The following is a 21477-nucleotide window of genomic DNA, read 5'->3' on the forward strand; positions in this document are numbered from 1 at the left end:
TGTAAGAATATAAATTGGCACAACCACTTTGGAGAAAAAATTTGGCAGGTGAGCAGCCTTCTTCCTTCCTTCCTCCCTCCCTCCCTCCCTCTTCCTTCCTTCCTTCCTTCCTTCCTTCCTTCCTTCCTTCCTTCCTTCCTTCCCAGAGCATTGCCTTGCTCTGACTTATGGTGGTGCTGGGAAGTGAACCTGGGACTACTTCAGACCCTCAGGCATGAAAGTCCTCTTAGCTGGCTCTTTCTCCCTTTCAATCACAGAGGGAGGGAGAGAGAGAGAGAGAGAGAGAGAGAGGAGATACCACAGTATCGCCCCACTGTTTGTGAAACTTCCCCTGTCTGTGGTGCTCGAACCCCCATCCCTGAGCAAGGTGAAGTGTGCACTCACTGGTTGAACTCATTCCTGAAAGAATGAAATGATCTGAAAATCATTGTAGCTTGCTGGGTCCATAACTGCGTTTGTGGACTCTGTGCATCTGTGAGAGGTTGGGGGGTTGGTGGGCAGTGTAGTATGTGCTGACTTGGGGCAGCCCTGATGGGGATGAGCAAACCCCTTGCTGACACTGCTGTGCTCTGGGCAGTGCATCTGCCAGCTGGTGGACGCGCTGGCGCTCAGTGGCTATGGCGGCATCAACTTGGAGTCACAGCTGGAGAACTTCATGTGTATGCTGTTCCGGCAGGTGAGCAGTGGGGGAGGCAAGTGGATCTTCCCCGTGGGGGTGATGGCGTCCCCAGCTCTGGCCACAGAGGCCACATAGCACAGGTATTCTGGGTGGGGGGGGGTACTCAAAACACATATCCCAGGCCTCCAGGAACAAGCCAGGTAGATCAGATGTCTTCTGGTTGGGTTGACCTTCACTACCCCCCCCCCCCCACACACACACACACATACACCATGGCAGATGTCTGGAGAGGAAGTGGGCCCTGGATGTTCTGCTAATGGCATCTCTTGCCCAGAGCTCACCCTCTGGCCATTGTCTTCTTCCCCTTGGGGACTAAGGAGGTGTGTTTTCCAAGGTCCACTTTCCTCTTTTCCTGTGGCCAAGCACCACAATACCTGTAGATGCCTGCCTCAGTTTCCCCAGCTGTACCAGGGTCCCTGGATTCACTCCTTCCTCCTCTGATGGCCTGGGTATCCCCACAGATGAATGAGAAGGTCATAAGCTCGGACCACCTTTCTGTGCAAAACCACAACCTGGCTCAGCGTGCTCTCTACACCCTCAGTGAGTACACATGGCCCTCCTGGGGCCTCGTGGGGCTGGGCACCAGGAGGGCCTTCTGGAACCTGTGTCAGCTCTGCCTGGAGTTCAGTGCAGATGAGTAAGTGGTGGGCAGAGACCTCACAGTCCCCTTTGGGGTTTGGCTGCATCCCTCCACCCAGACTCCGCCTCCTTTGTGATTCCCAGCTCAGACTATTATGGGATTCTCAGGCAGAGACAGGACACCCCAAAGAAATTGTGTTTATTCTGCTGGCAGACCCAGCTGGACTCACATCCACAGGAGAGGCTGGGTCCAGCACAGTGGTGCCGCCCTTTTATAGAGTTCTCAGTCTTCCCATAGTGACTCACAGCAACAGGCTTCATTAGTGACTTTTCCTTTTGTGTGTACAGAATGTACAACTTGTCTTGAGTTATCAGCAGATTCTTGGGCAGAAGAAACAGATTCTAAAGCCACTGACCAAGGGCACTTGGTTGACAGCAGGAGGATGCCCTGTGTATACTGGGAGGAGGGGGAAGATGGCTTCTTTCACTAAGAAGTGAACCCTTGCTTCTTTCTTTAAATGTTAATCCTTGCTTGCTTCAAGACCAGTGGTGATGTGGTTAGGAGTGGTCTGCTGGCTGGTGGGGGGTGGGGGTGTACCTTGGTGGGACAGGGAGACAATTCTAAGGACAGGAAACCTTGTGCTTGGTACATGGAAAATGCTGAACAAATGTCTCTCTCTCTGTCTCTCTCTTTCTCTCCCCCCCCAGTTTATGTACTTTTATTTTTTTCACCCCACCTCTGGTTTACTTTTTATAGAGGCAGATATTGAGAGAGAAGGAGTAAATAGGGATAAAGGGAGAGAGACACCTTCAGGCCTGCTTCACCAGTTGTGAAGCTTCCCTTTTACAGGTGGGGATCAGGGACTCGAACCTGGGTCCTTCTGTATATTAATGTGTGCGCTCAGCTGAGAGTGCTGCCACCCAGCAACCAAACACTGCTTGCTCATCCACCCTCATTCCCCTCACCTCAGGGTCTTATCTCCCTTTTCGGGTCTGTACTGGGCTGTGAGTGCGGCTGCCACCTCTGTCTGCCACCTAATGTGCCCTCCCTTCCCTGTGCCCGCACCCTCCTGCCAGCCAAGCTCTACAATGATCAGGTGGTGCTCCTTATACGCAAGACCATGGAGTCCAAGGATCCGAACATGGTCATCTCAGCCCTGCAACTCTTCATGGATGTCTTCCAGGATGGTGAGTGGGGCCTGCACCTCCCCCTCCTCTCAGCATCCCAGCCATGTCTGGAAAGCATAGACTTAGTTCTTTTTTTTTTTAAATTTATTATTATTGTTGTTTTTTTATTGGGGAATTAATGTTTTACATTCAACAATAAGTACAATAGTTTGTACATGCATAACATTCCCCGGATTCCCATATAACAATACAACCCCCACTAGGTCCTCTAAATCCTTTTTGGACCTGTATTCTCCCCACCCACCAAGCCAGAGTCTTTTACTTTGGTGCGATACGCCAATTCCATCTCAGGTTCTACTTCTGTTTTCTTTTCTGATCTTGTTTTTCAACTTCTGCCTGAGAGTGAGATCATCCCATATTCATCCTTCTGTTTCTGACTTATTTCACTCAACATGAATTTTTTCAAGGTCCATCCAAGATCGGCTGAAAATGGTGAAGTCACCATTTTTTTACAGCTTATTAGTATTCCATTGTGTATATAGACCACAACTTGCTCAGCCACTCATCTGTTGTTGGACACCTGGGTTGCTTCCAGGTTTTGGCTATTACAAATTGTGCTGCCAAGAACATATGTGTACACGGATCTTTTTGGATGGATATGTTGGGTTCCTTAGGATATATCCCCAGGAGAGGAATTGCAGGATCATAGGGTAGGTCCATTTCTAGCCTTCTGAGAGTTCTCCAGACTGTTCTCCACAGAGGTTGGACCACTGACATTCCCACCAGCAGTGTAGGAGGGTTCCTTTGACCTCACACCCTCTCCAGCATTTGTTGCTGTTACCTTTTCTGATGTATGACATTCTCACAGGAGTGAAGTGATATCTCATTGTTGTCTTCATTTGCATTTCTCTGACAATCAGAGACTTGGAGCATTTTTTCATGTGTTTCTCGGCCTTTTGCATCTCTTCTGTGGTGAATATTCTGTCCATGTCCTCCCCCAATTTTTGGATGGGGTTATTTGTTGTCTTGTTGTTGAGTTTGGCAAGCTCTTTATATATGTTGGTTATTAAACTTGTCTGATGTATGGCATGTAAAGATCTTCTCCCATTCTGTGAGGGGTCTCTTGATTTGGGTAGTGGTTTCTTTTGCTGTGAAGAAGCTTTTTAATTTGATGTAGTCCCATAGGTTTATGTTTGCCTTAGTCTTCTTTGTAATTGGATTCATTTCATTGAAGATGTCTTTGAAATTTATGCGGAAAAGAGTTCTACCAATATTTTCTTCTAAGTATCTGATAGCTTGTGGTCTAACATCCAAGTCTTTGATCCACTTGGAATTTATTTTTGTATTTGGTGAAATACAGTGGTTCAGTTTCATTCTTCTGCATGTTTCAACCCATTGTTTCCAACACCATTTGTTGAAGAGACTGGTTTCCCCATTAATAGTCTGAGCCCCTTTGTCAAAAATTAGATGTCCTTAGGTGTGGGGGCTCACATTATTATTGTTTTTAGGAAAGAGAGAAATTGAGAGGGGGAGAGAGAGACACCTGCAGCTCTGCTTCACTGCTCATGAAGCTTCTCCCCTGCATATGTGAATTGGGGGCTTAAACCTGGGTCCTTGTACATGGTAATGTGTGAGCTCAACTAGGTGTCTACCACCTGCCAGGTTAGTGTTGTATGTATTGAAGGAGGGGGGAGGGAGCAGGGGAGGAGGAGAGGGAGAGAGGGAGAGAGGGAAGGAGGGAGATAGAGAGACACAGAGAGAGAGAGAGACAGAGACAGACATACTATAGCACTGAAGCTTCCTTCAATGTGGTGGAGTCAGACTCGAACCTGGGTAAAAGCATTGCACTGAAGCAGAGCAGTGTTTTCTGCCCTAAAGGACATCACCCTCACCTGGTCCCCTAGGAGGGGGGAGGCTGACCTGTGGCTCCCTGTCTCTCTCTTAGTGCCCCAGACAGAGAAACTGAGGTCTGAGGTGATGCAGTCCACCCTTGCCCTGATCCAGGAGGACCTCAAACCTGTGAGCAGAAAGGCTGAGTTCTGGGGTTGGGGTGGGGGTGGCTTTCTTGAGACCCTGTTTAGGTCCAGAGTGGAGGGGGAAGGTTGATGGGGGCTGAGGAGGAGAGCTGGGGTCTCCTTACCAGGCTACTCTGGCCTTAGTTGCCCCTGGGGGTAGACTCAGGCTCCTTCTGGTCTGAGAAGGTTCTGGAAACAGGCAGGTAGTCCCTAGCTATTCATGGCACCTCTGGCAGGCAGCACTGTGGCAGGCCCATGGGGATTAAGACACCCACTCTGGCCCCTCCCCCCCACTCCCCTCCCCCCCAAAGAGGGTTGGGGAGAGAGACCTCAGGACTTAGCTATTTAACAGATTTTGCTGGAGGTCTGTTGGTGGTACAACTCCTAGCTCTGGGTGATGCTGGGCAGGGCAGTTGGGAGCTGGGAGCTGGGGCGGGGGGGGGGGGGGGCTCTGGGGAGAAATGAGGATCACTTCTTAACAATAAGACGTCCTGAATCTTCAGGAGGTTAGTGGAGAAGTCAGGTTCTTGAGGGGTGGACCTGTAGGACTTCTGAGATTCATTCCTGATTTTTCTCCAAGAAGGACAGAATGAGGGTCTTTCCTGGACTTAGATTTGACCCCACCAGCCCTCTTGTCAATTTCTTTCCTTTCCCTTTCCTCTTCCCCTTCCTCCTCCCCTCCCTCCCTCCCTCCCTTCCTTCCTTCCTTCCTTCCTTCCTTCCTTCCTTCCTTCCTTCCTTCCTCTTTCTCCTTCTTGATTATTATTATTATTTACCAGAGAACTGTCTATCTCTGGCTTATTGTGATGCTTGGGATTGAATCTGGGACCTCAGAGCCTCAGACATGAAAGTCTTTTTGCTGTCTCCTCTTTCTTTCTTTCTTTCTTTTTCTCAATATTATTTTATTATTCTCTCCAGGGTTATCACTGGGGTCTTTGGTGCTGGCACTTTGAATCCATTGTTCCCAGTGGCCATTTTTCACAAAAACAAAAACAAAACAACTATATTTGATAGGACAGAGGGAAATTGAGAGGGGAGGGGGAGATAGAAGGAAAGAGACAGAAAAACACCTGCAGACCTGCTTCATCACTCATGAGGCTGCTCCCTGAAGGTGGGGAGCAGGGGCTCGAACCTGGGTCTTTGTGCATAGAAATATGTGTGCCCAACTAGGTATGATGCCACCTACTTTCCTTCCTTCCTTCTTTCCTCCCTCCCTCCCTCCCTTTCTCCCTCCCTCCCTCCCTTCCTTCTTTCCTTCCTTCCTTCCTTCCTTCCTTCCTTCCTTCCTTCCTTCTTTCCTCCTTCCCTCCCTCCCTTCCTCACTTCCTTCTTTCCTTCCTTCCTTTCCCCCCTTTCTTCTCCTCCTTAATTGATTTATTTATGAGACACCGAGAAAGAGAGAAACAGAGCATCACTCTGGCACATGAGATGCCCAGGATGGAATCAGCACCTCATGCCTGAGAGTCCAGCCCTTTATCCACTGCACCCCTTCCCGGGCTGCCTCTGGTCAGTGGTCACAGTATGGGGGTGTCAGAGCTCTCCAGAAGGCTGGAGGGGCATGAGTGGAGGTGCGAGCCCAGGACATAATACAGAGTGGCCAGTGGTCAGCTGGGACTACTGAAGAGCTATTCTGGCTGTGCAGACAGGCCTGAGCCTCCTAAAGATACCCTCTCCCACCCTGACCCTCATGTCCTCTTGGTAATGGGGGTGGGGGTGGCGCTGCCCCATCTCATAGCATGCTGGCTTGTGAGCCCACAGGTGCGGAAAGCCCTCCTGCTCTTCATTGAGGTGCTGGGTTATCATGGCTACTTGGCCATGCCGCAGGAGAGTGACATCATCAGCTACCTCATCAAGCTCAGCCAGACACACCACTCGGTGAACAGGGGCAGGGGGGCGGGTCACAGGGGAGGTGGTGTGAGGGAAAAGGCCTCTGCCATCCTTGGGAGGCTTTGAACCCTGAGACTCTTTCTTTCTTCCTTTCTTTCTTTCTTTCTTTCCTTCCTTCCTTCCTTCCTTCCTTCCTTCCTTCCTTCCTTCCTAATAACCTCATTTAAATTTTTTCTTTTCTTTTTTTGTTTACCAGAGCACTGCTCAGCTCTGGTTTATGGTGGGGGTTGAACCTGGGAACTCGGAGCCTCAGACATAAATCTTTTTGCATAATCATTATGCTATCTCCCCAGCCCCAGGCATGAAAGCAGTCTTTTCTTTTGCATTACCACTATCTCCTCAGTCTTATTTTTATTTTAAAATTTTTTATCTATTCATTTTTTTGGATAGAGACAGAGAACATGAAAAGGAAGGCTCTATAGAGAGACTTGCAAGACCTGCTTCACTGCTCATGAAGCCCCCCCCCCCCCCACCCTCCATGAGTGGGGACCAGGAGCTTGAACTTGGGCCCTTGTTCATGATAGCATGTGTGCTCTACCAGGTGTGCTACCACCTGGCCTCTATTTTTTATATTTATTTATTTTTACTAGAGCATTGCTCAGCTCAGTCTTCTACTGGTCTCTTTGCATACTTATTTATTATAGAGACAGAAAAGTTGAGGAGGTAGGGTAGAAAAGGAGAGAGAAAAAGAGAGGCCTGCAGCTTTCCTTTACTGCCCCTAAAGCATCCCCCACCCTCTGCAGGTGGGGATCGGGGCCTTGAACTTGGGTCCTGAGTCATGATAATGTGTGCTCAACCAGCCCCTATCCAGCACTAGTTTCAGACAGGCCTCTCTCTGTCCCATTCCAGAATGAAGAGGACATCCAGCTACTGTGCTCCAAGCTCCTGCACATGGTATAAATGGCTGAGCCCATGAGACCCACCTGTATCTCACTTCTGACTCCCCACTAGACTACTGGACACCTGCACCTTGGGAGCCCCCTATAACTTCTGTCTATCCCCTCCCTCCTGAGGCAGCTCAGAGGCATAGGGTGGTCAGCACATGGGGCCCCTGAGAGCCTGAGGCTGAATCCCCCAGCGCCCCTTCACAGCTGTCCCTGGTATCTGCCTCTTCTGTGAAGGTAGAAGCTCTGGTATAGCCTTTGGGCTCCCAGAAAACTTGGGGCTTCCTGGAGGCTCTGGGAGTACATGTGTAAGTCAGAATTGAAGAAGGAGTGAAGGAGGGTATAATCAATAACCTTTTAATTAAAATAATGAGAGGGCATTGTAGGAGGTAGCTCACAGAACACATGCTTTACCATGAGTGAGAGCCTGAGTTTGAGCCCCAGCACCACCCGGGTGCCATTGGGGAGCTCCAGAGATGGTGGAGCAGTGCTGTCGTGTCTCACTTCTCTATCTGCCTCTATTTTTATTTCAAAAAAAAAAAGGTAAGAAAATGGGGGATAAAACAAACAAAGGGAGAGAGAGATAGAGAGAAAGAAAAGAAAGGAAGGACGACCGAAAGAAAGAAAGAAAGAAAGAAAGAAAGAAAGAAAGAAAGAAAGGAAGGAAGGAAGGAAGGAAGAAAGAAAGGGAAAGAAAAAGGAGCAACCTGGAAGATGGCACAGTGGATAAAGTGTTAGACTTTCAGTCATGAGGTTCTAAGTCTGATCTCCTGCATGTGTCAGAGTGATGCTCTGGTTCTCTTTCTCTCTATCTCTCTCTCCTATAAATAAAAATCAATAAATGTGAGTCGGGCAGTAGCGCAGTGGGTTAAGCACAGGTGGCGCAAAGCTCAAGGACTGGTGTAAGGTTCCTAGTTGGAGCCCCTGGCTCCCCACCTACACGGCAGTCGCTTTACAGGTGGTGAAGCAGGTCTGCTGGTGTCTATCTTCCTCTCCCCTTCTCTGTATTCTCTTCCTCTCTTCATTTTTCTCTGTTCTAGCCAAACAACAACACCAATAACAACAACAACAATAATAACTACAACAATAAAACAACAAGGGCAACAAAAAGAGAATAAATAAATATTTTTTAAAAATCATAAAAAAAATCAATAAATAAAGGGAATGAAGTAGAAGGGCAGCTGCACTCACCCTCCCTTCAAGAGTCAGGGATGCTCACTGTCAAGGCCAGCTCTATCCTGACCTTTCACATCATTGTCTTCTGACCCTGGCATGTTCCCCCCTCCACAACCCCCCATGAATTAGGGCTGGACAGCTAAGGAGGGCTCTGACAACCCCCATCTCCTGCCCCTGCCAGGTGTCCCTGCCCAAGCTCATCACCCTGGCGTGTGAGGCCAGCAACATGTCGGCCCTCGTGCCCCTGAGCAGGACCATAGAGGAGATCACTCTGAAGGCCCAGATCCAGGGCCAGGCTCCCTACCTCAGTGGCTTCCACCTCAGCCGTGAGCACAGGGGTGGCCTCTGGCCAGGGCTTCCAGGGGTGTGGGGGTGTTGGGGGGGATGCTATGGGCCCCGACCAGGCTGGGAGGAATAAGGCAAGGGCTGGAGCAGCAGCAGCTAGAGAAACAAGGGGCAACTCAGCCTGGTTCCTTCTGGCCTCTAGTCACTTAATTTTTTCCCCCAGGGTTATCACAGAAGCTCAGTGCCTTCATGAGGAAAAGTGCACACATTACAGTATGCAAGGACCCAGGTTCAAGCCCCTGGTCCCCATCTGCAGGGGGAGGACTTCACGAGTAGTGAAGCAGGGCTGCAGGTGTCTCTGTCTCTTTGCCTCTCTCTATCTCCCCCTCCCCTGTCAATTTATCTGTCTCTGTCCAATAATAAATAAATAAATAAAAATGTTTTAAAAAAGAGATGAGGGGGGAGATAGAGATAGAGAGAGACACTTGCAGCCCTGCTTCACCACTCCTGAAGCTTATTCCCTGCAGGTGTGGAGTGGGGACTTGAACCTAGGTCCTTACACATGGTAATGTGTGTACTCAACTGGGTGCACCACTTCCAGTCCTTTATTATTATTATCTTTAATATTTATTTATTCCCTTTTGTTGCCCTTGTTGTTTTATTGTTGTTGTTATTGATGTCGTCATTGTTGGATAGGACAGAGAGAAATGGAGAGAGGAGGGGAAGACAGAGAGGGGGAGAGAAATATAGACATCTGTAGACCTGCTTCATCACCTGTGAAGAGACTCCTCTGCAGGTGGGGAGCCGGGGGCTCGAACTGGGATCTTTACTAGTCCTTGCACTTTGTGCCATCTGCGCTTAACCTGCAGAACTACCCTCCATTCCCCCTTTATTATTATTTTTAAAAAGATTTATTTATTAACATGAGAAAGGAAAAAAGAGAGACATAAACAGAGCATCACTCTGGCACATGCAGTGCTGGGGATCCAACTCAGGACCTCATGACTAGAGTTTAAAACATTATCCACTGCACCACCTCCTGGGTCACAAGTCCTCCTTTCAAAGCCCTAGAGTCATTGTGTAAAGACAGTCTGTGAAATACTAAGTCACATCCATATTTCTGACCCTGGGTTCTTCCTTTGCTCAAGCTTGGGGCCTCACATTGTCCTGACCTCCAACCACCTGGCCACTGGTTACCATGAATTCAGGCTTGGGGTGAGGCTGTTCTCTCATCTCATCACAGGGGGACAGTGTTAGAGCTGAAGACACAATCATTTGTTTTTTTGCATGGGAACTGGTGCTGTCTCCAGTTTACTTTTTCTCTTTGTCTGCAGTACAAGTGGGGCTGCCAGAGGGAGCTGGGGGCTGGGTGTACTTGTGCTGACAGCAGCCTTTTCCTTATCCTCTCTGTGACTTAGCCACCCAGTTCATCTCCCCACAGAAACTCCTGATCCATCTTGTGGTAAGTGATCCTGGGATGAATGCTACATCTTCATCAGTCACTGCCCCACTCATCCACCCATCTTTCTATCCATCCATCCATCTATCCATCCATCCACCCATCTGTGTATGCATCTGTCCATCTATCTATCCTCCTCCATCCTCATCCATCCATCCATCCACTCATCCTCCCATCCACTACCCCTCCATCCTCCTATCCATACATTCATCCTTCTACCTTCCCTCCCTCTTTTCCTCCTACTCTCCCCCTTCCCCACCACCCACCCTCCCATCCATCCAATCCTTCCACAAGTAGTTGAGCATTACTCTGTTGCAGGCACTGTGCTGTATATGAAGTTAGGAACTAGGGCATAGAGCTAGGTACGGTAGAGAGGGCTATCACAGGTGAGAGGGGATGGAGTAGGAAGTAGGAGCCTTGTACAGGCCAAAGCTTGGGGCAGGGGTGGGGCGTGGGGAGAGCCTGGCCTGTCTCTTGGTGGTCGTGTTGGCTCTGTTGACCTATGCTTTTCGGGATTGATTTTCTCTGCAAACAAGTTTATATTTCTCCATCTGTGCAGATGGTATGTGGTCGATATTGGACATTGGAGAGGCAGGGGGTAGCGCTGTCACTGAGGTGTTCATAGTGTTTATGGGGAGTTACCACCCACAATCCAGTGGGGTGAACTTGCCAGCAGAGGAATAACAGGGCAAATGGCTCTGGAAAAGCTGAGGCTGACTTGGTCTCTAGTCATCATGGAGGGGAGGGGGGAAACTTTCCAAGAACATTTCAGGAACTCGTGGGGGTCCCCTCAGGTGGAGAACAGCGGGCATGAGTGGATCAGCTTCTGAACTGATTTTGGAACTGTTATTTCCTTCCTTCTGTCCCTTTAAGTCCTGTCTCTGCCTCTTGTTTGTTTTTCTTTTTCTTTTTCTCAGGTGGTATCCTTGAAGCCCTACAGAGAAAAAGACTTTGGTGTGAGCTCCCTGAAGCTCCTGTGGGCGCTGCACCCTCTCACTTCCCTGCACCCTGTAATCAACTCCAGTGTGGGCCAACTGTGGTTGAGGGAGGTCCCTCTGCTGCTGCAGATCCTGGATGGTGAGAGGGCTGCTGGCCATGCTGAGGGACAGTCAGGCAGGTCCCGGGGGAGATGGACTCCCAGGTGTAGGAATTACCTTCCTGGGGAAGAGAACTAGGTCAGTTCTGAAATGCCAATGGCTGGGCCTGTTTATCTGGGCCCCGTTCTGCACAAAGATCAGGGCAATGTTGGGTCTGCTTCACTGGCCAGGCCTTCTAGCTTGGTGGGTCCACATGCTCTTCTCCTTTCTGCCTGCCTGCCTGCCTGCCTTCCTTCCTTCCTTCCTTCCTTCCTTCCTTCCTTCCTTCCTTCCTTCCTTCCTTCTCTTCCTGTATCTTTAAATTTTTTTTAAAAAAATTATCTTAATGAAAGATACAGAGAGAAAGAGAGATACCAGAGCCCTGCTCAGCTTTGGCTGATGGTGGTGCTGGGGATTGAACCTGGGCCTCAGAGGCAGGAGAGTATTTTGCAGAACCATTATACTGTCTCCCTAAGCCTCTTTCTTCTCCCTTATTTTTTCTTCCCCCTCCTTCTTTTTAAGTTTTATTTATTTATTAGAGAGATAGGAGGAGAGAGAGAAAGATGACCATACTTCACTCTGGTAAATATGCATGGCTGGGGATCAGACTCAAGACCTCATGATTGAAAGTCCAACATTTTATCTATAGCACTACCTCCCAGGCCATCTCCTCTTTCTCTTTCTTGCCGTCTTTCTTTCTTATTCTTTCCTTCTTTCATCATCACTGGAACTTCAGCACTCCTGGAGAACTTTTAGAGCTAGAGACAGAGATAAAAAGGCAGAGAATAAAAGAAACCACAGCACTGAAGCTACTTTCAATGCAGTGGGAGTACAGGTTAAACCTGGGCTGTGCACATAGCACAGCAACACACAACCCAAATAGGCTATTTTGCCTGCCCTTCCTTCCTCCCCACTTGTTTGTTTATTTATTATAAGAATAATGGGGGCTGGGTGGGTTAAGCACAGTGGGTTAAGCGCACATGGTGCAAAGCTCAAGAACTGGTGCAAGGATCCCAGTTCGATCCCTTGGCTCCCCACCTGCAGAGGGCTCACTTCACAAGCAGTAGGTCTGCAGGTGTCTATCTTTCTCTCCCCTCCCTTTCCCTGTCTTCTCCTCCTCTCTCGATTTCTCTCTGTCCTATCCAACAACAACAACAACGATAAACAACAAGGGCAATGAAAGGGGAAAATGGCCTCCAGGAGTAGTGGATTTGTAGTGCAGGCACCGAGTCCCAGCAATAATTCTGGAAGCAAAATAAATAAATAAATAAATAAAAGAGAGAGCAAGAGAGAGAATCAGAGTATCACTCTGGCACATTCAAGGCCACACACTGCAGAGTCCCCTGCTGTATCCACTGTGCCTCCTCCCAGGCCCCCTCTCCCTTTTCTAGAACACAATGAGAGGAACCTGGATCTGAAGGCTTGGGAGGACAGGTTGCTGAAGGTGAGTACTCCCTGGGAGTCCTTACTCCATCATTGTCCTCTACCTCTCTTCAGTCCTGTGACAGGAGAGGCCCCAGGCCCCCAGAAACAGAGGCCATTACCCAGCCTCCTCCACTTGCTCAGTAAGAGCACACTTTTTGGACTCCGACCTCTGGGCCCTGCACCAGAGGCTTGGGCTACTGAGCCTTGGCTCTGCTCCTCTGTGGAGCCCCACAGTCCTCTGCAGACCGTGGTATCTGCACCTGCCACATGGAGGCAGGGTCTTGGGGATGGGCCTGTGGGCAGACAGGGCTTCTTTATACTGCACTGGTGTCCACCACTCCCCAGCTCTCACTGACCCACCTCCATGCATTCCTTTTATTTATTTTTCCATTATTTGGGGGTTAATAGTTTACAGTCAACAGCAACATTCCTTTTTTAAAATTGATTTTAGATAGAGACAGAGAGAAATGGAGTGGGAAAGGGGATAGAGAGAGTGAGAGACGCCTGTATCACTGTTTCACCATTCATAAAGTTTCCTCCCCTACAGGTGGGGAATAGGGCTCAACCCAGGTCCTTTAGCACTGTAATATGTCCACTTAACCAGGTATATGCCATCACCCAGCTATCTGCTTTTTTTTGGTTGTCTCTGAGGCTTGGTGTGGACATTATACCGCCATTTGGCCATTTTTTTAAAAAAATCATTTATTTAAAAATTTTTTAAAAAATATTTATTTATTTATTGGATGGAGACAGCCAGAAGTTGAGAGGAGGAGGGGAGATAGAGAGGAGAGAGACAGACACCTGCAAACCTGCTTCACCACTCGTAAAGCCTTCCCCCTGCAGGTGGGGACCGGGGGCTCAAACCCAGGCCCTTGTGCACTGTAATATGTGCGCTCGACCAGGTGTGCCATCACCTGGCCCCAATTTCATTTATTTTTATCACACACACACATACACACACCCCACCCTGCTCAGCTCTGGCTGATGATGGTGCTGGGGACTGAACCTGGGATCTCAGAGCCTCAGGCATGAAAGTCTTTCACAGATATTTATGCTGTCTCTCCATCCACCCTCTTTAAATCTATTTTATTTGATAAAACATAGAGAAATTGAGAGGGGAGAGTGAGATAGAGAGGGAGAGACAGAGTGACACCTACAGATCTGCTTCACCATTTGTGCAGCTTTCTCCCTGCAGTGGGGATCTGGGTATGAACTTGGGTCCTTGCTCATGGTAATGTGTGAGCTCAGCCAGGTATGCCACACCTTCCTTTTTTTTTAAAAAAAATTATTCAGGGAGCTGGGCGGTGGCGCAGTAGGTTAAGTGCACATGGCAGAAAGTGCACAGACTGGCATTAGGATTCTGGTTCGAGCCCCGGCTCCTTACCTGCAGGGGGTTCGCTTCACAGGTGGTGAAGCAGGTCTGCAGGTGCCTATCTTTCTCTCCCCCTCTCTGTCTTCCCCTCCTCTCTTGATTTCTCTCTGTCCTATCCAACAACAATGACAGCAATAACAACAATGATGATAAACAACATGGGCAACAAAAGGGAAAAATGAATAAAGTTTATTTATTAAAAAAATTTATTAGCGCAGCGGGTTAAGCGCAGGTGGCGCAAAGCACAAGGACCGGCATAAGGATCCCAGTTCGAACCCCGGCTCCCCACCTGCAGGGGAGTCGCTTCACAGGCAGTGAAGCAGGTCTGCAGGTGTCTTTCTTTCTCTCCCCCTCTCTGTCTTCCCCATCTCTCTCCATTTCTCTCTGTCCTATCCAACAACGACAACAACAATAATAACTACAACAATAAAACAATAAGGGCAACAAAAAGGAATAAATAAATATTAAAAAAAAATTTATTCATTAATGAGAGTGAGAGGGAACCTGAGCCTCACACTGGTATAGGCACTACTGGGGATCAGACTTAGGACTTCATGCTTGTGAGTCCACGGCTTTATCTACTGCACCAACTCCCAGGACATTGGTCTCTAAATTTTAAAAAATATTTATTTATTTATTTATTCCCTTTTGTTGCCCTTGCTGTTTTATTGTTGTAGTTATTATTGTTGTCGTTGTTGGATAGGACAGAGAAATGGAGAGAGGAGGGGAAGACAGAGAAAAAGACAGATACCTGCAGACATTCTTCACCGCTTGTGAAGCGACTCCCTGCAGGTGGGAGCTTAACCTGCTGCATTACTGCATTTAGAGTCCTGGTCTCTAAATTTTAACTGTTGTTTACTTCTTGAGCTCTTTTCCTATCTTTGCCAGCCACACCCATCTACCTCTTGCTTCTTTCTGCCCCAATTCCCTGTCTTCCTGGTCCTCTCCCTCCCCTGACCCAGTTCTCCAGCCAGTCACTGATGGCCATCAGTGACAATGACTGGCTGGAGCAGCTCCTCAGCGTTGTGCTGGAGAAGATCAGTCACTTCAATGAGGAGACACATCACCCCAGCGATGAGAAGGTGTGTGGGTGAGGTGGCTGTGAGCAGAAGCTATGTGTGTGTGGGGGTGGGGTAGGGGCTGGTGAGAATGATTCCAGACCCTTGTCCTGAGGAGCCCAATGCTGGGGGAAGATGTCTCCAGGAGCTATGGGTCTCTGAATCCTTCCCACCAGAGTACAGCTCAGCTCTGGCTCATGGTGGTGCTAGGGACTGAACCTGGGACTTTGGGCTTTCAGGAATAAATGCCTTTTTCACAGAATTGTTATGCTGTCTCTCTCACCCCAAGGACATAATTCTATAATAAAAATATCAGCCCAATATTTTAACAAAGATTTATTTACTGGGGAGAGATAGTGGTGCTTTCATGACTGAAGCATCAGAGGTCTCAGGCTTAATCCCCAACACCACTGTAAGCCAGAGCTGAGAGACTTAGAGGTGGTCAGGCAAAATATAAAATGAAAATAATAAAATAAATTAGACAAAAATAAAAAGACTGACTTATTAATTAAAAGAGAGAGAGAGAGAGAAAGAGAGACCAGAGCATCACCCTGACACAGACCAGGCTGGGTATCAAGCTCATGATCTTGTCCTTATAAGTGTGGTACTTAGGAAACTGTGCCACCTCTTGCCCATTTAAAAATATTTATTATCTTCTAAATGTGATAGGATAGAGAGAAACTGAGAGAAGAAGGTGAGACTTGCTGCACTGCTTCACCACACATGAAGTTTCCCCTCCTAACCCCCCTGCCACCAAGGAGGACGGGGCTTGAACCTGAGTCCTTGAGTATTGTAACATTTGTGATCTACCAAGTATGCCACTGCCCAGCTCCATGCGTTCATTTGAAAAACAAATAAGCAAACAAACAAAAACCTTTTTTTTTTAAATGAACGAGTGAGAGATATCAAGAAAGAGCTCAGCTTCACCCACTACCCAGAGTCCTGCTGCCTTTGTCCCTGTTGCTCTCGCAGTACAAACATGATGTGAAAGTTATTTCTTTCTTTCTTTGTTTCTTTCTTTTTTTTTTTTGCCTGGGGCTCAGTGCCTGCACTACACATCCATTGCTTCTGGAGGCTATTTTTTTTCCTTTTATTGCCCTTGTTGTTTATTATTATTTTTTTTTATTATTTTCCCTTTTGTTGCCATTGCTGTTATTATTGTTATTGTTGTCATTGTTGTTGGATAGGACAGAGAGAAATAGAGAGAGATGGGGAGGTAGAGAGGAGAAGAGAACGATAGACACCTGCAGACCTATTCCTGCAAGTGGGGAGCCGGGGACTCGAACCGGGATCCTTAGGTTGATCTGTGCACTTTGCAACATGTGCACTTAACCGGCCCGGCCCGTGAAAGTCCTTTTTCAGTCACACAATCTTGACCTGAAAATTGTGCAAAGTTGAAAATGCCTTTTATTTCCTTGGTAATAGCTAGAAGTATTTGGGTCAGGACAAATTCTGATGCCCCAGGCTGGGGGAGGTGGCCTGGGAAGTGGTCCTTCCCTGGCTACCTTCATATTCAGCCGTAAGACACCCCCCCCCAGGCTTTCTTATACAGATTCTTTGGTTTCACACTGAGGACCTCACGGAACATGAAGCTGGTGGAGACCATGCTCTCTGCCATCCTCCACACCGCCCATGAGGAGCAGCCAGAGATGGAGGTGAGCCACGCCTAGAGCAGGTAGAACTATTTTGGCTGGAGAAGCAGGACACAGACCCTGAACCTGAGCAGGCATGGGCAGAAGGCTGTGTGCCCTGGGGCAAGTTGCTGAACCTCTCTGTGCTATGATTTTCTCCTCTGTGAATTAAGGCTATGGTCCTTGATCCCTTTGTTCCTTCGGTGGTGGCCAGTTGTCCTTGTTGCATAAGTTCTCCAATAAGGTTTGGGGCTGACACTTAAGTCAGAGGGACTTGCTTGTCAGGTGTGGGGAGTTAAAGACTGTTTCTACCAGGAACCACAGAAGCCCCAAGCTTCTTGTCTCTGGGTTACCATTAAGCTGTCAAACCCCAGATACTTTAAAAAAAAAAAGCACTTACTTATTTTAATGAGACAATGAGAAAGAGAGAGAGAGCGAAGCGGGAGACCAGAGCATTGCTCAGCCCTAAGGGTGATAGTGGTGCTGCGGATTGAACCCTGGCCTCAGAGCCTCAGGCAGGAAAGTTTTTTTGTAGAACCACTATGCTGTCTCCCTAGACCTCAAATACACACTTATTTTTTTTAAATCAGTGAAAAAGATAGCGAGAAAGCGAGAGAACCAGACATCACTCTGGTACATGTGCTGCCAGGGATTGAACTCAGGACCTCATGCTTGAGGGTCCAGTGCTTTATCCACTGCACACCCTGTGGGCCACCAGAGCCACATTTTTAACCCCAAATTTCGGAACTGCCTATCACTGCCATTGTCTCAACTCCTTCCTACCCTCCCACAACATCATACACATAAGTTTAGCAGCTCACTGCTCCCTTCTGCCCAATAAGAGACAGGCCCCCTTTTCTCTCTGCCTATTCTGGCCAGATTTATTGCTGTTTGCTGTTCTTCCAGGCCTTGTCTGTAAGCCTCCCCAGCATTCTTCTCCTCTGGCTCCCCTCCTCCTCTGGCTCTCCAAGGAGCCCTCCTCTCTGGTCCCTAATGCAAACTGGTGTTTGATAACCCCGAGGCTGGTTTGTCCATCACCCAGGCTCATTTGCTGCTTGAATTCTTCCAAGGACACATGCTTCTCTGCCTGGACTTCCAGAAGTTCAAATCTGGGAAGCCAGGGGTCCCCTCTATTTCTTTTCTTTGTCTGAGCCTCAGTTCTGGGGCGCAGGCTCTGGCCAGCTCGCTCTGGAGCCTGGCATGGAGTCGAGGCTGTCCTGCCATCCTGTCTCAGGGCATTGCCGCGGCGCTCAGCATCGTGTCCATGAGGCACCTGCACACGGTGCTGGACCAGCTGAGGGTCTACAGCACTCTGCTCACGGACAAGGACTCTTCGTCCATCCTCAGGATGCCCAAGGTGACACTCTCCATCCCCCCACACCCCCCACTTCTCTAAGGCCTGGTGATTCACACAGGAAGGTGCTGTCCCACCCCTGCCTCTAGTTAGTGCTCCAGGCCCTGGTTTACCAGCTGGCTCCTCCTGACCCCTGAGAAGTCCTGTTCAAGGCTGACCAGCCATTGGCTCCAGCTTCCTGGGAGTTCTTTGGGGCAACCCTGTCTCCCTGAATTCGAGGTCCCTGCCAGACAAGGAGGGAGTGGTGGGGAGGAGGAAAGCCCCTTGTCCTCTCCCAGGAGCAGCAGCAGAGGGAGTGGGGGCTGGTCTGCCACACCGTCTACTTAAGCTACGGCAAGATCATCTTGGAGAGTCAGGGCGCTATCTACAAGCATCTCGATGCCATCCTGACCTTGGTGCTGCACCACTACTACAGCTGCATTGTGGAGAAGGTACCCACTGTGTCCTGGGGAGGCAATTCACCTGGATAGTGTGCTGCTTTGAACTGTGCATGACCCAGGTTCAAGCCTGGCCCTCACCACACTGAAAGAAGTTTCAGTACTGTGGTCTTTCTCTCTCTCTCTCTCTCTCTCTCTGTACCTCTATGTCAGTACCTAAAAAAAGAAAAGGTGCTTCCTGCTCACTCGAATCCCCCTTGTCCCCCCGCTTCTTTTTCTCTGTCCCTCCCTGGGAAAAGGTGGCCACCTAGGAAGTGACTCAGGGTGTGGGGCTGGGGCAGGCAGCGTTACCATGCTACTGTCCTGGTACTTAATGCAGCCACTTGCTTCAGAGTCTGACTGGCTCGAGTTGGAAACCATTTCATTTATTTGTTTATTTTTAAAGATTTATTTACTGTGGCTGGGTGGTGTTGCACCTTATTGAATGCATATGTTATAATGCATAAGGACCAGGGTCCAAGCCCCCTTCTCTCCACCTGCAGGGGAGGAAGCTTCATGAGTGGTGAAGCAGTGCTGCAGTTGTCTGTCTCCCTCTCTGTCTTCCCCTCCCTTCTCAGTTTCTCTCTGTCTATATCCACCAAGTAAATACATACATAACGAAAAAATTAAAAAAAGAAAGGAGAAGAGAAAGAAAGTGAGAGGATGGCTAGAATGGGGAGAGGATATGGAACCAGAGTATTACTTTGGCATAGGCAATGTTGGGGATCAAACTTGGGGCCTCATGCTGGAGGGTCCAATGCTTTATCTAGTTTATCTACTGTGCCACCTCCATTTTAGATCTCGCTCTTTTAAAAAAGAATATGTAATTAATTTATTTATGGATAAACAAGGACAAAGTGAGAGGGAAGGAGGAAGCAGGGAGAGAGGCACCTGTAGCACTGCTTCACCACTCATGAAGTGCCCCCCCTGCAGTGGGGGGTGGAACTAGGGGCTTGAACCTCAGTGTATAGTAATGTGTGTACTTTGCCAGGTGCACCACTACCTGGCCTCCTATTTTTGATTTCTTGAAATGTGTCTTCATCCTGCTGACTGACTGTGTACTGTGCCTTTGGGCTCTTGCATGGTGGGATGTGTGATTCCTAAATTCCCCCAAACACCTCACAGAAGCATCCTGGGGTGTTATAGGGAGGCCCAGACAGCTCCCTGGCATTGCTATTAGTGTGCATCCCTAGGGCAAACAGAAGCTCTCCCTCCTTCCCATCACCTGCCACATGCTCGGAGTCCTCAGGGACCCTAGAAACAAGGGAACCAGACCTCTGTGGCTTAAGAGTTACTTAGGAGTATGGGGTCCTCATGGGGTGTGGTGAGTGAGGGGTGGTCCTCTCCCTCTGGGGATGCCCCAGGCTTCCCTAGGCTGACTGCCTTCAGCCTGGCGAAGGCCCTGGAGGGTTGCCCTGCCCCCTAATTTCAGGCAGGCAGTCTCCCTGGTCTGCCTTCCTTCCTGCTCAGAGGGGTCTGAGACTTGCACTCACTGCAGGACAAGAGCCTGAAGCTGGAGTACCTGAGTGCCCTGACCAAGCTCACCAACATCCTGAGCAACCAGCCCATGGCCTTTCAGTTTGAGTTCCCCCACAAACTGGACATTGTGGTCTTCATGGTGGTGAGTGCTGGAGCGGGGGTGGGAGGGGTATGCCGGGGAGAGAAGCTCCTGGTGGGGCCAGGGGAGGAGAGGCCCACAGCCTCCATGACCTGACCCTCCCTCTACCTAAGGGAACCCATCCTCAAGGTTGGCGTGAGTACTGTGAAGAAGGGGTGGCTGGGAGCACAGGTCTTTGAGAGACCCAGAAGGTTCTAGTTCCTATGTGTGGTGCATGTGTCCGTCTGTCCGTCTGTTTGTCTGTCTGTCTTTCTCAGGGTCTAATTCGGGAGGAGCCCCTGAACGCCATTTCCAGCCCGATTCGGCAGAAGGCCATGCACATCCTCACAGACTTCAGGCACAGGCGTGACCCCTTCCTCCCTTCCTGGCTCTGCCTGTTTTGGGCCTTGATGCCCTGGCCCACCCCTCCCCTCTGCCTGGCAGCAGGGGCCAAGCCAGCTACAGGCCTGCATCTGTCATTCCTCATTTCCTAACTGCAGATCCTCTTGAACCTGCTATTTCCTCCTCTGCCTCCCTGTTCCTCTGGAACCTTTCCCTCTCTGGCTCTTGCCCATCCTCTCAAGTTCTCTTTCTCTCTCTCCTCCCACCTCCTCAGCATTGCCTGGTCACCACTCTGTGCTCACTCGCTTGCTTCTCCTTGGACCTTAGGAAGCTCAGGCCGCTCTTAGAGATGGAAGAAAAGACAGAGCTGCTTCGCACCTGCATCAAGAGTGTGCTCAGCCTCCCGCCCACCGACAGCATGCTGAAGGAGGGTGCCAGCGCCAAGGAGAACCAGGCTAATGTGGTGAGTTGCTCCATCTTTCTGGGCCTCTTCGTTTTATGTTCTTATTTCTGAATTAGGAGGGTAGTCTTGGTTGTGTGTGTGTGTCTTTTCTTTTCTTCTCACCAGAGCACTGTTCAGCTCTGGCTAAAGGTGGTGCTGGGGATTGAACCTGGGACCTCAGAGCCTTGGGTCAAGAGTCTTTTTGAAGAACCACTATGCTATCTTTAAAAAAAAATTATTTATTTCCTTTTTGTTGCCCTTGTTGTTTTTATTGTTGTTGTAGTTATTATTGTTGTTGTTAATGTCGTTGTTATTGGATACGACAGAGAGAAATGGAGAGAGGAGGGGAAGACAGAGAGGGGGAGAGAAAGATAGACACTTGCAGAACTGCTTCACCACCTGTGAAGTGACTCCCTTGCAGGTGGGGAACCGGGGGCTCGAACCGAAATTCTTGGGCCCATCCTTGCGCTTTGCGCCACGTGCGCTTAACCCGCTGCGCTACTGCCCGACTCCCACTATTATGCTATCTTATCCAGCTTGGCGATTTTGTGTAAATATCGTTTACATTTATTTATTATTGGATAGAGACAGAGAGAGATTGAGAGGAGAGGGGGAGATAGAGAGGGAGGAAGACAGAGAGACACCTGCATCCCTGCTTTATCACTCGTGAAA

General features: G+C 49.1%; 1 protein-coding gene across 7 annotated transcripts in view; it reads left to right on the forward strand.

The window, feature by feature from the left end:
* The window catches only part of LOC132538132 (maestro heat-like repeat-containing protein family member 1), a 74381-nt gene that overhangs the window by 21194 nt on the left and 31710 nt on the right, over positions 1 to 21477 (forward strand). For all 7 annotated transcript variants that reach the window (XM_060190300.1, XM_060190301.1, XM_060190303.1 and 4 more), the window contains 17 exons: positions 578 to 676; positions 1141 to 1219; positions 2336 to 2446; positions 4332 to 4405; positions 6160 to 6276; positions 7138 to 7182; positions 8530 to 8674; positions 10052 to 10095; positions 11010 to 11169; positions 12560 to 12612; positions 14928 to 15047; positions 16562 to 16678; positions 17889 to 18011; positions 18287 to 18439; positions 19923 to 20045; positions 20300 to 20379; positions 20691 to 20826. In XM_060190300.1, coding sequence (XP_060046283.1) covers positions 578 to 676; positions 1141 to 1219; positions 2336 to 2446; positions 4332 to 4405; positions 6160 to 6276; positions 7138 to 7182; positions 8530 to 8674; positions 10052 to 10095; positions 11010 to 11169; positions 12560 to 12612; positions 14928 to 15047; positions 16562 to 16678; positions 17889 to 18011; positions 18287 to 18439; positions 19923 to 20045; positions 20300 to 20379; positions 20691 to 20826 — 1779 coding nt within the window. The remainder of the gene's footprint in view (positions 1 to 577; positions 677 to 1140; positions 1220 to 2335; positions 2447 to 4331; positions 4406 to 6159; positions 6277 to 7137; positions 7183 to 8529; positions 8675 to 10051; positions 10096 to 11009; positions 11170 to 12559; positions 12613 to 14927; positions 15048 to 16561; positions 16679 to 17888; positions 18012 to 18286; positions 18440 to 19922; positions 20046 to 20299; positions 20380 to 20690; positions 20827 to 21477) is intronic.

This window comes from Erinaceus europaeus, chromosome 4, assembly GCF_950295315.1.
Source record: "Erinaceus europaeus chromosome 4, mEriEur2.1, whole genome shotgun sequence".
Classification (NCBI taxonomy): domain Eukaryota; kingdom Metazoa; phylum Chordata; class Mammalia; order Eulipotyphla; family Erinaceidae; genus Erinaceus; species Erinaceus europaeus.